General features: G+C 36.7%; 1 protein-coding gene across 1 annotated transcript; it reads left to right on the forward strand.

The window, feature by feature from the left end:
• The first annotated feature begins 9,103 nt into the window (after positions 1–9,103).
• On the forward strand, positions 9,104–14,127 carry LOC114179007 (subtilisin-like serine-protease S). The gene is made up of 11 exons (XM_028065188.2): positions 9,104–9,508; positions 9,610–9,704; positions 9,845–9,942; positions 10,072–10,230; positions 10,662–10,773; positions 10,850–11,378; positions 11,844–11,938; positions 12,034–12,276; positions 12,379–12,493; positions 12,609–12,792; positions 13,356–14,127. Exons 1-11 carry the CDS (start codon positions 9,416–9,418, stop codon positions 13,904–13,906), a joined length of 2,274 nt encoding a protein of 757 aa, XP_027920989.1. The 5' UTR covers positions 9,104–9,415; the 3' UTR covers positions 13,907–14,127.
• Positions 14,128–17,071: the final 2,944 nt, after the last annotated feature.

Raw genomic sequence — 17,071 nt, forward strand, 5'->3', positions numbered from 1 at the left:
GGGATTTGCGGTTACAGGTGGTGTTGGGAGAGGGTGTCATTAGATGTAGCCACCTAGTGGTGTCTAATGATTTCCTTGGTTTGATAAAGGAAAGACAATTGTCGGATCCCAAGTTGCAGAAAACGGTGGAATTGCTTGGCACCGAGAAAGCCAAGGATTTCGTAATAAGTGGTGATGGAGTATTGAGATTCAGGGGCAGAGTTTGCATACCTGAAGACACAGAAGTGAAAAGTATGATTCTCGAAGAAGGGCACAAAAGTCGTTTTAGCATGCATCCTGACATGACTAAAATGTATCAGGATCTGAGGGAATCTTTCTGGTGGTCGAGCATGAAACAAGACGTTGCGCGATTTGTATCATCATGCTTGACCTGTCAAAAGGCCAAAGCAGAGCATCAAAGAGCTGGTGGGATGTTGCAACAATTGGAGATACCAGAATGGAAGTGGGATAGCATTGCTATGGATCTTGTTACCCACTTGCCACGGACTGTGAGAAACCATGATGCTATCTGGGTTATAGTGGATCGCTTAACCAAGAGCGCCCACTTCCTAGTAGTAAATTTGAGGATGTCCATGTTAAAGCTAGCTCAGTTGTATATCAGTGAGATCGTGAGGTTGCATGGAATGTCGTCGAGTATAGTCTCAGATAGGGACCCACGATTCACATCTCGTTTCTGGCAGACTTTGCAGAGCGCCTTAGGCAGCAAGTTGGCTATGAGCTCAGCTTATCACCCCCAGACAGATGGGCAATCCAAGAGGACAATCCTGTCTCTAGAAGATCTCCTGCAGACGTGCATACTTGATCATTTGGGTGCTTGGGATGAGATCCTGCCTCTGGTAGAGTTTACCTACAATAACAGTTTCCATGCAAGTATTGGCATGGCACCGTACGAAGCTCTCTATGGCAGAAGGTGCAAGACTCCTTTGTGCTGGTACCAAGATGGAGAGTCAGTGGTAGTGGGACCCGAGTTGCTGAGGCAGACCACTGAAAAGGTCAAGCTAATACAGGAAAGGATGAAGGTGTAACATCCCGTCAAGATATTACGGATTTATAAATAATTAAATGGAATAAATAAAACAGCGCGATTAATACTACTTCATTTTCCCAAAACGCAGGAAAATTTAAAACTTTATTAAATGAGCAGATAAATTTTAGAACGTCCATTACATAATTAAAACCACAATGTTATTAAGTCACCCATCCGGGTTTACAAATGTTTCCAAAACAAAGTAATACAAGTAAAAGTTCCCCAAGTCAATCCCCTCTCCGCGACTAGGCTGCACCAGAGCCACCTGCATCACCAACATCTGCTCCCGTGTACCGCGTACACGATCATCGCCACGCACACGCAGATAGGGTGAGCTTAGCAGAAAAATCACATATATATACAAAGCTATGAACATATATATATATATATATATATATATATATATATATATATATATATATATATATATATATATATATATAAATCAGTATACATACACATAACAGCACTTAACTTAACTTTCCATATTGCCCTATATTTTTATTTCCATAATCCGATTCCCAATACGTTTATTCGTGTTCTACCTCGTCTGATGATTTCTTCAAGGTGACTTGCTGCCATACCTATCGGCCACAACCGATAGTGCACGTGCGGGAAAACATGCTACGGATCATACACCGCAACGCCAGGTAGAGTTCCCATATACGAACAAAGCCCGTATCGTCCCAAGACTACCAAACTCGTCAGCCAACAACTAAGGAGGGCAATCTATCTGGACCCATCCGTACTGGCCACAACCAGCACACTCATACCGGCAACACTCGCCAACCCGAGCCACAACTCAAGGGTTTCTCGTGTTCATCCGCCATCCCGAGCCACAACTCAAGAGATGCTATTCCGAGCCACAACTCAAGGAATACCACGTGCTTAACCCCTATCCCGAGCCACAACTCAAGAGATACGTTCCGAGCCACAACTCAAGGAACTCCAACAATCTCACCTTTAAAGCACCACCAGAAGTCTTGTAGAACACCCTACAAAGTCCAACAACTAGGACTTACAGCAACTAAATCGCCTAGCGGGGGACACGTACCGCTAGGCGCCACAGCTTCCAGACCGCCTGGCGGGGGACACGTACCGCCAGGCGCCAAACGCCTCAAAACCCTCAAACCCAGCAGTCACCGCCCGGCGGGGCAGTCCCCACCGCCAGGCGGACGTGCTCCAGTGGTTCACTGTTTTCGCCGCTACCGCCTGGCGGGACCTTTCCTTCCGCCAGGCGCCACCTGCGCTAGAACCCCATTGCCCCCTTGCTATCGCCTGGCGGGTGCTGCTACGTCGCCAAGCGCTGCATCAGAGACCTAAATGGTACTATTATACAGTCCACCCGACCAGATCACGCTATGAGTTAATTATCGTACCTCCCTACAAAATTTTCTCTTAATTCTATTACCTTCACCCTTTATTGGTTAACTTATTACTCATAGTTTGAACTTCCATTTAGATTCAACTATATAAGTTCTTCAAAATTTGTTTGCTTAAGTAACCCCATTCGTTGATGCATAATACCAAAGTGCTCCCAGTGCCTATTTCTTAATGTCACCATTGCCTCAACAACAGAGTCACACTCGTGATTATCCCAAATCCAGATTCGTATTACACCATACTTTAGCCTGTCAAAGTGTGGAATTCCCAATATCAAAACAATATACATAGCAATCATTCCCAATCTATTTTAAATGCCATCTTTATCCCCTGAACTGATTTTCCACCTGGTCATACTCTTTCTTGATCCAATCGTCAATTTCTGATATATCATTACTAAGCCTCAATAAAAATTACATTAAATGTACTCACCTGAACGCACCTCCCAATCCATCCCTCCTTCTCTGACTATCCACTACCAATCCCAATTATGTTTTCCACAATACATTGCCCATCAAAACCTCCACAACAGAATTACCCCCCCTGCAACCAGGTATAAACGCCAACACTACGCTGGCGCCTGGCGGCAAGCCCCGTGCCGCCAGGCGGTGCATCAGCCTTCTGGTAAATTACCAGAATCTCCACACCTGCGCAGCCACAACTTTTCCCTGTTTCTCATTCCAGATTAATCTCCATCCCTACTCGCGCAATCTCTCCTATATATTATATTCCTCGCAGTCCACACACACATTCCTTAGGAACTTTCCCAAGCATTTCAATCATCAGCACACTCACGACATCAAAACCCCAATTGTTCAACCCTAAACACTTGATCACTATTCCATTGAAATTCACCTATCACTTGTACTGGTTTTCAATCGATTATGACTCTATTTCATCTCTAAATCACTAACCCTTGATTTCCATCCAATCAAAATCACTCCAGATCACACTAAACCTCAAAATCGAGCCAATTCTACCCGCGTCGCCTAGCGGGTGTGCATGACCGCCAGGCAGTGTATCTTAGAACCCAGAAACTGGGTTACAGGTTTGTAGCACCTGGCGGTATAGGGATTCACCGCCAGGCAGTTCCTCACGGAACCCAGAAAATGTAGTAAAATGACATGTGCCGCCTGGCGGCTATGAGCAGCTCGACAGGCGGTTTCTGGAAATTTTCTAGAAACGTGAAAACTCATTAAATTTACCAAAATACACATCCAATGTTTCATACTTGCATACAGAATAAATTATAACATGCAAAGAAGCAGGTTCAGCTCCCCTAACCTGGTTCTCCTCTTAGGCTTTAACCCTTGAAACTTGAATAGTTCTCCTTTGCCCACTAGCCCTCCTTGGTTCCTCTCTTTTCAGCCTCTCAATCTCTCCCAAACCTCACAAGCTTCCAGAATTTCCGTGCTCTCTATGTAAGTCAGATTTTCAGATTGCAAAACCCTTCTTTCTACCTCTCTAGAACCTTTTAAAGGTGCCCTAAAACTATGCTAATACTTTAAAAACGAAATTTACTTATTGAATGGAGTTTATTATCATTTACCACACCATTATGGCTCCTTTCCAGCCACCTCTCGGCTGCCTTACCACTAGGGCTTCTTCCCAACCCTTTCATATTCAAATCAGACCCAAAAATGCCCAAAAATATAAAAATTAATGTGAGCTCTCCAAACCTTGAACCCATAACCATGCAATTGCCAAATCAATATCAAACCATCATGCCAATTCCTATTTCATGCTAGAAATCACAATTTAATTATCATAATATAGAAGAACATGTTTTCATAAATTTAAATAACAAAACCATAACATCAAAAGTTAGCATACATAGGACTTGAACCCAAGTCCTTTCGCACAATCAAAGTGCTCTCAACCACATGAACTAGCACTTTTCCACGTCATACCAACCATAATTTAATGTCATAATTATTACCCCTCCCGTATTTATTAATTAATTATTTATTTAATTAATTAAATGCCACGGGTCTTACAGAAGGCATCTCAGAGTAGACAAAAATTCTATGCTGATCGGAGGAGAAGACCTTAGGAGTTTGAACCTGGAGACCATGTTTTCTTGAGGATTACCCCAACTACTGGTGTAGGAAGGGCTATTCGTTCAAGAAAGTTATCTCCTAAGTTTATTGGTCCATATCAGATTTTGAAGAGAATTGGAGTAGTGGCTTATGAGAATGAGATCACCCTGCCTCCTCCGTTGGCCAACCTCCACTCTGTGTTTCATGTTTCACAACTACGGAAGTATGTGGCGGACCCCTCTGATGTGCTTGAGGTGGAAGACTTGCAAATTAGAGAAGATCTCATGGTGGAGGTTCAACCTGTTGGTATTAGTAGTACCCAGACAAGACAACTCAGAGGGAAGTCCATCAGTCTAGTCCAAGTCTTCTAGAACAAGAGAATGGGTGATTCTACTTGGGAATTAGAAGAAGACGCAAGAAAGTCATATCCACACCTATTCTCAAGTAAGTCTCAATTTTCGGGTCTAAAATTTTTGTTGTTGGGGAGAATGTAAAACCCTTTTTATTTCCTTTTCTCTTCTCTCCACTGACTACACACAGAAGCTATGCTCTCCTAAATGCTCACTCTCTGCATCCACCTTCAAAATTTTCCAATCCTCTCTAACCAATTTATTGCAAATTCTCATTCTAATCCACCCTCTCTTCTTGTTGTAGCCAGCAACACTGGATCTGGAACTGAATTTCTCACTCAAGTTGTTCTCCCCTCCCATTCTTGTAAGTTCACTTCAAGTCTTTCTCTTTTCTCCGCAAATTCGAACAATGGATCATCTCCTTCTTTAAAGTCCAAAATGAAGTCCTATTCTCACTCTAAATTTATACTTTCCAGCTTCCTAGGTTGTGTGATTGAGGGATTCCTTGGTTGAAAACGCTTTGCTTCTTGGGGATTTCATAAGGTAAGGGAACTAGCCAATTTTCTCAAATTTTTGCATAGAAGACTTTATAATGGTTTGAAAGTTCATGATTTAGGGCTGAATGAATGTTTGATCGATATGATTGAATGTATGAGTGATTTGTGCAAGAATCTGGTGCTGCTGCATGTTGAAACAGATTGGGACCCTGGTATTTTTGCCTAGGCGAGTAGCTCTCGCCTGAGCGAAAACGCCAGGAATTTACCCCCTGGAACTACGCAAGGTCTCGCCTGAGCGAGAGAGACACTCTCGTCTAGGCGAAATAGTCTAGCCTGAGCGAGAACTCGCCCAGTTTTAGAGTTGCCCATTGTTTGAGTCTCGCTCAGGCGAGAGTGACCCGCCTAAGCAAGGATGACCTTCCCTCCCAGGCGAAATCCTCTAGCTTGAGCGAGTCCTTCTGCAGAATTTTGGTTTTTCCTCTGTTTTAGATTATTGAAAGTTACCATGAATAAAATATTGTGATGTCTGATGTACTATGCTTGAATTCCTGTGATTAGTAGAATCTATAGTAGAATTGAATGAAAACAGATTTTCGGAAGGTGTGGTAGCACTAGAATTCAAGGGAAATTCTAGAGGGTAAGTTATTGTATGTAAGAACATGAGGACTCCTAAATTGGTTGGTATCCTGAAACTCCAATAATCATTCACGCTCAGATAGAGCATAATGGATTATGTCGTGAGGAGTAGCAGGAGGTCCTAGTCTCTAGACTTGATCAAGTCTTAGACGCGAAGGGAACTTACCCTGTGAGCGGTCGGGTGATAGCCCCATGTGTCCATACTCTGAAAAGTTTGGGAACCGTTACAAGTGTAAGCCACTGAGAGCTCCAATGTCCCTTACATCATCCGGATATTGAGTCTAGAGTTGTAGGTATTATACTATATCATGAGAGCCTAATTAGTTATGATGGATGTGATGAGTTCTGATTTATGCTTATTATCAAAATGCATGATTTCTCTCAATTAAGTTAGCTTACCCTTTCTTGCATATGTTTGTTTCCTCTGTATTTTTCCTTTTCTTTTGCTATGATCGCCTTTTGGTGTGAGCAGACACCAGTGCAGGCGAAGATACTCCTCTCCGTGATAGGAGTTGATCTGTGGTCGCAGTCATATATTAGTAGTTGCTACCTTTTGTTCTGTTGAATTTTGGCGTTTTGTAAAACCCTTTTTACTAGTATTAGTTGTAATATAACTAGTTGGGTATAGTTAAATTTCTTTGGATGACTGTATTGGTATTATACTCATAGTTAAACCTCCTCTCTTACTATCTGCTTTGGGTTATCATGATATGATATTTTGTTTAGTAGTAAAAGGCTATTAAATGGGATGTTACATTAGATATTACATTATAACTAAAGTTTACTAATATTGAAATATTATGAATAAAAAGTTAATTAGAGTTTAAATTAATCTTTATCATTAATTAAATTTTTAATTATTTACTATCATTTTAAATCAGTCTCTATTTATACATTAATTAACTAAGTTTTTAGTTACTTTCCACTATTTAAAATTATACTCTAATTCACAGTATAATTTTTTATGTATAACAAAATACCAATAACTTTTAATCTATATTTTTTTATGTACAAGATTCTGTACTCTGATGCATTTATCTGACCAAGTTATTATATTATTGAGTCACTTTATCATGATAAGATGTAGATCTATGTTATCATACAAATGATCCTTCTCCTTTTCTCATCATATACATCCAACTCTAAGACCTCACTACCTTTTATGCTTTCTCTTTAAGCTGTGCCTTCATCATGTGCTAAAGAAAAATCATACTAAACCAAAAAGTTATGCATATGATTAATGGGATGCAAGAAACAAAGCAGGGAAAAGAAAAGTAGAAAAAGAAAAACACAAAATAGAATCAATTAATAATGTAGCAAATGTAAGGATAGGGTTTCGGTGCAATTTCCATAATGGTCAACACTTTCTATCATGGTGTAAGATTTCATTTGCCAGAAGAAAAACAAATACATAAAACAAAAGTTAATGAATAGATAGATCTTGTTTACACGTGATGTCCATTAATATTTGATCATCACACATATGAGTGACATAATTAAATCTCTTTTTTTTTTTAGTTTTACATTAGTCATGAATTATATATAATTTAGAATTACAAGTGTTATTTGGTCCCTCAATATATTTAGATGCACATGGGGGAGTCTGAATAATCTAAGTCAGATCAAATAGAACTGTTGAAGAAAAAAAAAAGACCCTAATAACAAATATATGCACTTGATAATTTGTACAAATATATATTTAGTTTGGAGAAAGAGATATCACATGATTGGAGAATCATAACACACCATCATTTTTCATGATAACCAGTGTTCAATGATCATCTGTGGGATAAAATTGAATTGGCAAAATCTATGAGTACTGGCTAGCTGGCTTGCACATGATAAGGTTGTTCATAAAAAAGAACAGAGTTAAGGTTGTCCTAATAATATCCTAAGAGAGAAAATAATTGATTCTTTACCATTCATAATGGTAAGATTAAGATCAAGATAAAATTTTGTACTTATATAAGTATGCACAATTACATGGTTATTATGAGGGTAAACAAGAACAGTAAGTTTGTAACCCCTGGGAAAGTTAAATTCTTTTGAATACCTGTGGGCCACAGAAGTTTAGACTTTGGATAAAAACATGAGCTTTGGGAATATAATATGCAATGATGTGATTTAAGATTCCAGAAATTTTTTATTGTTTCCCTGATGAAAGTAATTATTGTGTTTTCTGGTAATGAGGGAAATTGATGCTAATGATGGTAATTGATGATGCATCTGTCACTGAACTAATCATTTTTTATCATTAGGTGAAGATAAGTGAGAGAGCATAGCATACATCTTTCAGAATGTTGACTTTAGCCTCTGAAATTTTCCATTACAATGATGCAGGTAACGCTAAAGTTCCTCTGCATCACACTGGGTCACAAGAGCGACATTAAAAAGATAAAGTTAATCACACTCTTTTTTTTAACATTTTTTTCCTAAGTTAATTTTCGAAAATATGTGAAAAGATCTAATTTACAAAAGGAAACACGAAATTGAGAAAATTTAGATTGTGGACTTTGAGCTTAATTTTTTATGTTTATATTTTGACCTGTAATTGATGCAAATGAAGAGTTACCGTTTTGGTTGGTGTTTGGCTGTCATTGGCGTGAAGGCATTATTTGTGTTCATGAACGCTTTTTTTGTTGGGTATCAATGAATGGCGTATTTGTCTCTTCTGCTTTCAACAGTTGGGTGAGTGTGATGTGAAAATTTTCCAACTGCATCCATCATTTTGGTGCATGATACATGAGAAAGTGTTTATAGTAATATTATTTAAGAATCTTTTTTGTTTTAATTTTAAAAAGTATATCTAAGAATCTGAAATTGGGCATTCATTGGGATTTGGGATATATACCACCTCAATTATTTATGATAGAACACTCTGCAAATGACAGATTTCACAGCATCACCATCTATTAATTAGATTAGATTAGATAAGATACTATTTTTTTTCTGGTTTTGGTGTAATAAAAATAGTGAACGAACACATGGTCCTTGTAAGCTTGAGTGTGAATTACATTGCTTTTAACAGTCTCCGGAATAAGAGGGTCATATTGACATTTGAGTAGACACCAAAAACTGGAATATGCTTTGTGATTGCTTGCCATTGTTACAGGAGCATTAGTCTTTTTCTCTCCTTGTCTTTTCTCTCTCTCTCTCTCATACTCATCATCTTAAAAACCCTTTACCCACTAATTCCCACTACTATTACTCCATGTTTCCTCATTGCATTACCCTCTTTTTGTTGTTATATAAAACAAACCTCGTTAAACATTACCACATGTCACACACACCTCAACCATGATTCTTCCTCACCTTCTTTTCTTTCCACCAAGCCTTTCTTTTATTTTTATTATTATCATCACCCTTTTGTCATTCTCAGAATCTTTAATTGGTTAATGTCCTATATGCTTCTTCTTGCTGTCACTATATGCTTATATATATACACTGCTTTGCTTTTAGTAACCAAAGGTTGAGACTTTAACAATGTCTTCTTCTGGTTATGCCACAAGCAGTGCTTTGTTTTTTCTGTTTCTGGCTGTGCTTGTTGCGAAAGTTAGCTTTTGCTTCTCTACCAAGGTAAATTCTAACAGTGGTGATTTTGTGTAGCATTTTTGGTTATGGTGATCAGTGGATTTATGGATTCTTAAGTGAACCGTGGAATGTGGATTGGATGGCAGGTTTATGTAGTGTACATGGGAAGCAAAAGTGGGGAACACCCAGATGACGTTCTTAGGGAAAATCATCAAATGCTTGCTGCTGTTCATAGTGGAAGGTCAGAGCTAAGAACACCTTTTTCATTTTTTGGCAAATTTTCTGCAAGTCTTTCATTTAGTTGCGTTTTCTTTATCACCCCTCTTGTTTTAAGTAAATGGTTTTCTCGTTTTTTTTTTCCTCATTGTAATGTTTTGACAGCATCGAACAAGCCCAAGCCTCTCATGTTTATAGCTACAAACATGCTTTCAGAGGCTTTGCAGCTAAGCTCAGTGATGAACAGGCTTCCCAAATTTCAAGTATGTCAGAGGAAGTTTTCTGTTGCATTTTCTTTTCTTTTTCTCAACTTCATAATTTTCAAATTGTCCAACTTAACCCCTGTTGCTAGTTGTAATGGCTCTGTTACTTGTGTGTTCAAATTTGACCAGAAATGCCAGGAGTGGTTTCTGTTTTTCCCAATTCTAAAAGAAAGCTGCACACAACTCATTCATGGGATTTCATGGGACTTCTGGATGACCAAACCATGGAGACTCTTGGTTACTCCATCAGAAACCAAGAAAATATCATCATTGGTTTCATAGATACAGGTTAGCAGCCTTACCAAGAAAATATCATCATTGATTATGAAGCATAATTGCATATATTCTTCTGTTCACAAGAATCTCCATTTATTACTTTAGAGTGGCAGAGTATCAGTTCCTTTATTCCCCTTCTTTTAGCAGTAGCAGGCATAAGGAAAGTATAATTAATAACATTGGAAATTACACAATGGCTTTGCTGTTGCAGTCAAATTCTTCAGTGAACTCTTTAAGTTAATTAAAGCACTTTCTGTAAAGAAGCTAAAATAGAACCTAGATAGATATGTTTTATTCATCATCTCCTGTTAGTCTTTTCACATTTACTGAACAAAACTAGTTATTATTCCAAATATGCAATAAAGGACTTGGATTTTGATAATGAATGAGATTGATAATGGGTCATATTCACATTCACTATTCACTATTCACTATTCACTCAGGAATTTGGCCTGAGTCCCCTAGCTTCAGCGACACCGACATGCCTGCAGTGCCACCAGGCTGGAAGGGCAAATGCCAATCAGGGGAAGCATTTAATGCCTCATCTTGCAACAGGTTTGTGGCTGAACCCTATCTTTTCATTTTCACTTGAAGGAAATTATTCTGAATTTGGTTTTGTGATCTTCCATAGGAAAGTGATAGGAGCCAGATACTACAGGATTGGATATGAAGCTGAGGAAGAGTCAGATGCGAAAATGTGGTTCAGATCTGCAAGGGATAGCACTGGTCATGGGAGCCATACAGCGTCCATAGCAGCAGGGAGGTATGTGGCAAACATGAACTACAAGGGACTGGGAGGTGGAGGAGCAAGAGGAGGTGCACCAATGGCGAGAATTGCTGTGTACAAGACATGTTGGGATTCTGGTTGTTATGATGTGGACTTGCTAGCTGCCTTTGATGATGCCATAAGAGATGGGGTTCACATTTTGTCTCTTTCACTGGGTGCTGAATCACCTCAAGGAGACTATTTCAGTGATGCCATTTCTGTGGGGTCATTCCATGCGGCTAGTCGTGGGGTGCTGGTTGTTGCATCAGCTGGAAATGAAGGGACTGCTGCTTCTGCCACAAACCTTGCTCCATGGATTCTCACTGTTGCTGCCAGCTCAACTGATAGGGATTTCACTTCTGATATCATATTGGGAAATGGTGCCAAAATCATGGTAAATCAAACTTGTTCACTGTTGGATTAAATACATTCTTGCCAGTTGCAAGAAAAAAAAAAACATACTTTTACATCAACAAAAAACACTAGATTTTTAGCCAGTCTCTTGAGATTAAAAATATATGATTTTTTTGAAAATTCTTAGAGTTAAAACTTAAGGAAAACACTGAGAAGTTAGTAACCTTAGAATAATGATTAAGGAATTAAAAGTAAATTTCTTATAGCGTGTCTAGTTGCCCATCTCCTCTGAAAGAAGCTACAACTTGTAATTTTTCATCAAAAGTTAATTTGACTTGATTTATTCCATCCCAGTGCATTTCCAAACACCAGGTATGTAGAAAAGTGTTACCAATGTGCTTCCACCATACCATAATTTTAATGAAAAATTATTTACGGTTTGATTTTCTTTAAAGGTAGCATTTTGGTATATTACTGGCTGATTAGCTTTCCATAATTGAAACAGGGTGAAAGTCTCAGTCTCTTTGAAATGAATGCCTCCACAAGAATAATTTCTGCTTCTGCAGCCAATGGAGGATACTTCACTTCTTATCAATCCAGGTGAAGCAAGGTACTTAAAAGTGAGAACTACCTACGAATCAATGCAAAAATGTGACTCTTAAGTTATGTTTTCCTTCTTTTATTGGCCTCTGTAGTTACTGTTTGGAAAGTTCTCTGAATAAAACAAAGAGCAAAGGCAAGGTTCTGGTGTGTAGACATGCAGATAGTTCAACCGAGTCAAAGGTGCAAAAGAGCAAGATAGTGAAAGATGCTGGTGGAGTTGGCATGATACTTATTGATGATAGAGATCAAGATGTTGCCATCCCATTTGTGATCCCTTCAGCTATTGTTGGAAAGAAAACAGGAGGACAGATTCTATCCTACCTCAAAACTACACGGTTTGTTTTGTATTAAGAATGAAAAAGATTGACTTTCTGTAAAGTACTATTCTACTGCCATTCTCCAAAGTTTAAGATTTCATCCTGTGATATACTGAACAGTAAGCCTGTGTCAAGGATATTTGGTGCAAAGACTGTTCTAGGAGCTCGTCCTGCCCCAAGTGTAGCAGCTTTTTCCTCTAAAGGTCCCAATGCTTTAAACCCTGAAATTCTGAAGGTGACATTCTAATTACTTGCAAATGAATTCTGTATTCTGGATTTGGCTTCTTCATAATACTCTCTGCTACTCTCTTTTTTTTTTTCATTCTGATTGTGTTTCTGTTGTTACACAGCCTGATGTGACAGCTCCAGGTCTAAATATCCTTGCAGCTTGGTCTCCAGCAGCTGGAAACATGTTCAACATTCTCTCCGGAACTTCCATGGCATGTCCTCATGTAACAGGAATCGCAACCTTAGTCAAAGCTGTCCATCCTTCATGGTCTCCATCTGCTATCAAATCTGCCATCATGACAACTGGTAATACACTCATTAATATCATTTTCCAGAGGCCTATATATAACTATGTTTAGAGTCTTCTTAGTCAGACCAATTGAAACAAAACTGTAGAGTAGGTAAAGTTCGATTAAATCATTCATTTGTATTACATTTTCTCCTAAATAGTCTCTGAATTAAATAAAAACTGTATTGGTAACCCTTCACTCAAGTATTAAATATTCATCAGTTTAGTCCCTATATTGATTTATTAACATTTAAGAACCAATTTAAAAGGTTTTCAAAAGCTTTGAAGTTTACTTAAAATGATTTCTAATGTTTTGGATAATTATTGTAATATAGTGTCTAATACACCTTTTCTAACATACTCTTACATTACAAATTGCGTTGAATGAAAGCCATTAAACAAGGGTGAAACTCACATTTTTTAATAGGAGTTCCATGAATTTCATCCAATAATAAGGGGGATATTGGAAATAATATATTAAAAGAGTATGCTAACATTTCTCATGATAGTGTTAACTTTCTTACAGTGCACTGGCTTCTCTGGTTCCACTGGAGAGACTAATCATGAACTCTTTATGCAGCTACAATATTGGATAAGCACCACAGACCCATCACTGCAGATCCAGAGCAAAGAAGGGCTAATGCATTTGACTACGGATCAGGGTTTGTAAACCCTTCTAGAGTTCTTGATCCTGGTCTCATCTACGACTCAGAGCCTGGAGATTATGTTGCATTCCTGTGTTCAATTGGTTATGATCAGAGGTCACTCCATCAAGTTACAAGAGACAACAGCACCTGTGATAGGGCATTCAACACAGCATCTGACCTCAACTACCCATCTATTTCAGTTCCCAATCTTAAAGATAACTTTTCTGTTACTAGAATTGTGACTAATGTTGGGAAAGCAACAAGTGTTTATAAAGCTGTAGTGTCTTCTCCACCTGGTGTTAGAGTCAGTGTTATACCTAACCGGTTAATTTTTACAAGAATTGGGCAGAAAATGAATTTCACTGTGAAGTTCAAAATAACTGCTCCCTCAAAAGGATATAAATTTGGGTTCTTGTCATGGAGAAATGGGAGGTCACAAGTCACTAGTCCTTTGGTTGTCCAGGTTGCACCTGGAATAAAATAGGTTTCTGAGATAGCAATGCTTGTATATACCAATATTTAGCTTAAGAGCTTCTTTCAGAATTGTAGTGACCAGAACAATGATTCCTATTGAAATCATGATGCAACAGATGATAGCTGCCAAAATTAGCTCATTGTGTGCTTGGAGCAGCAACAGTTACCAAAGTATCCAAAGAGATGTATTTAAATTACCATGAAATTCTTTATTGATCAGTTGTTGCAACATATTCGCTTGCACTTTATTTAAAAGTTAGTCACTTCCACATGCAGACATCTGAGATGAGCTATGTGACTCAAATATTTAAAAAGAAGTTGAAGTTCAGGGGGAGTTTTGAAAATAAAAATTCTGAAGTATATTCTTTCACATACCAAAGCATTGAACTGTTATGTCTTCTCTCTTCTTCCTTTCTCTTCCACACTATTTTGGCAATACCAAACAGGATATAAGATATTTACTTTAAATATAAGGGTTAATTATGTTTTTTTGTCCTTCAACTTTCGGTGAAAATTAAAATTAGTCTCTCCTCGAAACTTTGGTCCAATTTAGTCCCTTAACTTCAAAATTGCGTAGATTTAATTCTTTTAACCAGATTTTTTTAAGTTTAGTTGACGTTTCAAATCCGTTTCATGATAGTTTCTTAGTTAATATTGAAACAAAAATGTGTCAAACGGTGTAAACATCTCAAATGCTATCATGAAATGTGTTTGAAACGTTAAATAAACTTAATAAAATTTGTTTGAAAGAACTAAATTCACGCAATTCTGAAGTTGGGGGACTAAATTGGGTCAAAGTTTCGAGGAGGGACTAACTTTAATTTTCACTAAAAATTGAACGACCAAAAACATATTTAACCCTAAATATAAGGTAAACATTTATTATCGAAAGGATTAAATATGTCTAGTCTCTAAACTTTAACATAAAATTAGATTTTGTTCATGTTCGAGACTTTGATATAATTTGTTTCTCAAATTTTAAAAGTGAATGGATATAATTTTTCTAATCAAATTGCTTTAAATTTGTTTGACATATCAAGCGATGTTTCAGATTTATATTTGAGTTTTTTATATCATTTGAAATATTCTAACTTAAATGTTAATCTGAAATACTATTTAACATGTAAATAAACATTGACATTATTGGATTAAAATGACTCATATTCCCTTATTTTTTAAATTTTGAAACCAAAATATATCAAAATTTTAAATCATAACAAGATTCAATTTCTGTATCTAGACATAGAAACTAAAAAAAATACTTAACCCTTATCGTATTAAGCATAAGTGGTGATCACCAGAAGGAACGGCCTTTACAGCATTTCAGCAAACCATTGCTGTGATAGTATCCATAGCAGTTCCCACAATTTTGTGTGGCACAGTTCTCAAATCAACTCTCTCATAATTATTATACCTATTTGGTCCATCCCCTTGTCTGAAAGCTCCTGCTTTATTTCTCAAATGCAATATTTTAGAAAACGGATCCATCATCCTCTCATCTTTTCCTGTATATCTTTCTGGGAAGAATAATGCTATAAACACTCTCTTTGTCTGAACAAAATTTTGATGCAAGAAAATTTTTCGTTCACTTAAAAGAAATATAACTTTTATTTTATCCTTGAAAAACATAAGATTTTAAAAATATGATCTTTTTATCTAGGAATTTGATAAAGTTATGTTAGAAACGCACTAACACGTCCTTTTCAATGCACTTTATATTATTAACATAAATTATTAAAAGTGGTTCACATTCCTATGCTGAGCGAATAATTGTTGAGTGTGACAGTGAGTGTCCTTCTGGTACGAAACATTGTATAAAAGTAACGAGTGTCTTTAGTCACACAAGATTTCATATCGCTTGTTCTTAATTTGATTATTGTCTGAATGAATCGATGTGTATTACAAATGGTCGGACATTTTAGAAGTCTCACATCAAAGAAAAATAAGATAATTTCATAATATATAAATAAAAAATAAGGTAATTTCATAATATATAAATAAAATGCAAATCTTATTTTATAAACTGATTTTGTAGAGTTGAATTAGACTTAAAAACTCACTTCTAACTTATCATAATATTTTCAGAAAATAGCCAAGTTCCAAAAAAAAAATTTTCTTCGATTACAAGCTTGTTTATAGCAATCAACAAAAATTGCATTATTTTTTTTATTTGAAACCATTGATTTCTCAAGTAACTAGGTTTCCATTGTAATTATATTTGGTGAATTCTTATTCAAATACTACATTCCATTTCATCAACTCTCACCTTTGGTGAATTCTTCTTCAACTAAAAACTAATACATTATCTTTTAACATCTCATTCTTCTCCTTTTCCCTTTCCAACATCACACTTTAAATGCATTCATTCATTGTAGGATCTTTGAGAGCAAAAATTGGAGTTCCATTTCTCATTGAAAAATAGATTTTCAGGTCCATTATAACCTTGGTTACTATATAAATAATTATGATTATTTAAATTGTAATATCAATCAGTTGACAATTTTAATTAATCAAACATTTTATATCAATATTTTTTAAATATGCTAAATTAAAATCAATCTCTACTCCTAGCACTAATTTCAATTAGGTGTTATTTCAAACATCTAGGTTTAGAAATCATTTTTCCCTGTCAATTCAACTCCAATTAATAAAGTAAAAGGTATTCAAATTAATACAAGAAGTATAGAAAATGACAATGTAATTAAATTAAGCATTTAATAAATTCAAAATCAAGTGTTTACATGAGTTCGAGTCTCATTATATTCAAACCTACCGAATAGGAAATTAGTCGGCTTATAAATCTTGCGTAGGGTTGGACAAAATAAACCAAACTGCACTGCACTGCACTACCAAAAACTACACTGAACTGAAAATTGTTCGCATGAACTGCACTGAACTGAAAAACAGTTTAGATGAACTGAACTGAACTGTTATTCTTAAAAATAAACTAGACTGAACTGCACTGTACTAAACTGCATTGCACTATAATATAAACTGAACTGAACTGTTTTATGAACTGCACTACGTCAGAACTAAATTGCACTATTCTTGAACTGAATTGCACTAATTTTAACTTAACTACACTGTTTTTGAACCGTTTTTGAATCGAATTGCACTGATTTTGAATAAACTTCACCATTTTTGAACTGAATTGTACTATTTTTGAACTGGATTG

This window comes from Vigna unguiculata, chromosome 3 (genome assembly GCF_037176805.1).
Source record: "Vigna unguiculata cultivar grain cowpea cultivar isolate G323 ecotype 2 chromosome 3, ASM3717680v1, whole genome shotgun sequence".
Taxonomy (NCBI): domain Eukaryota; kingdom Viridiplantae; phylum Streptophyta; class Magnoliopsida; order Fabales; family Fabaceae; genus Vigna; species Vigna unguiculata.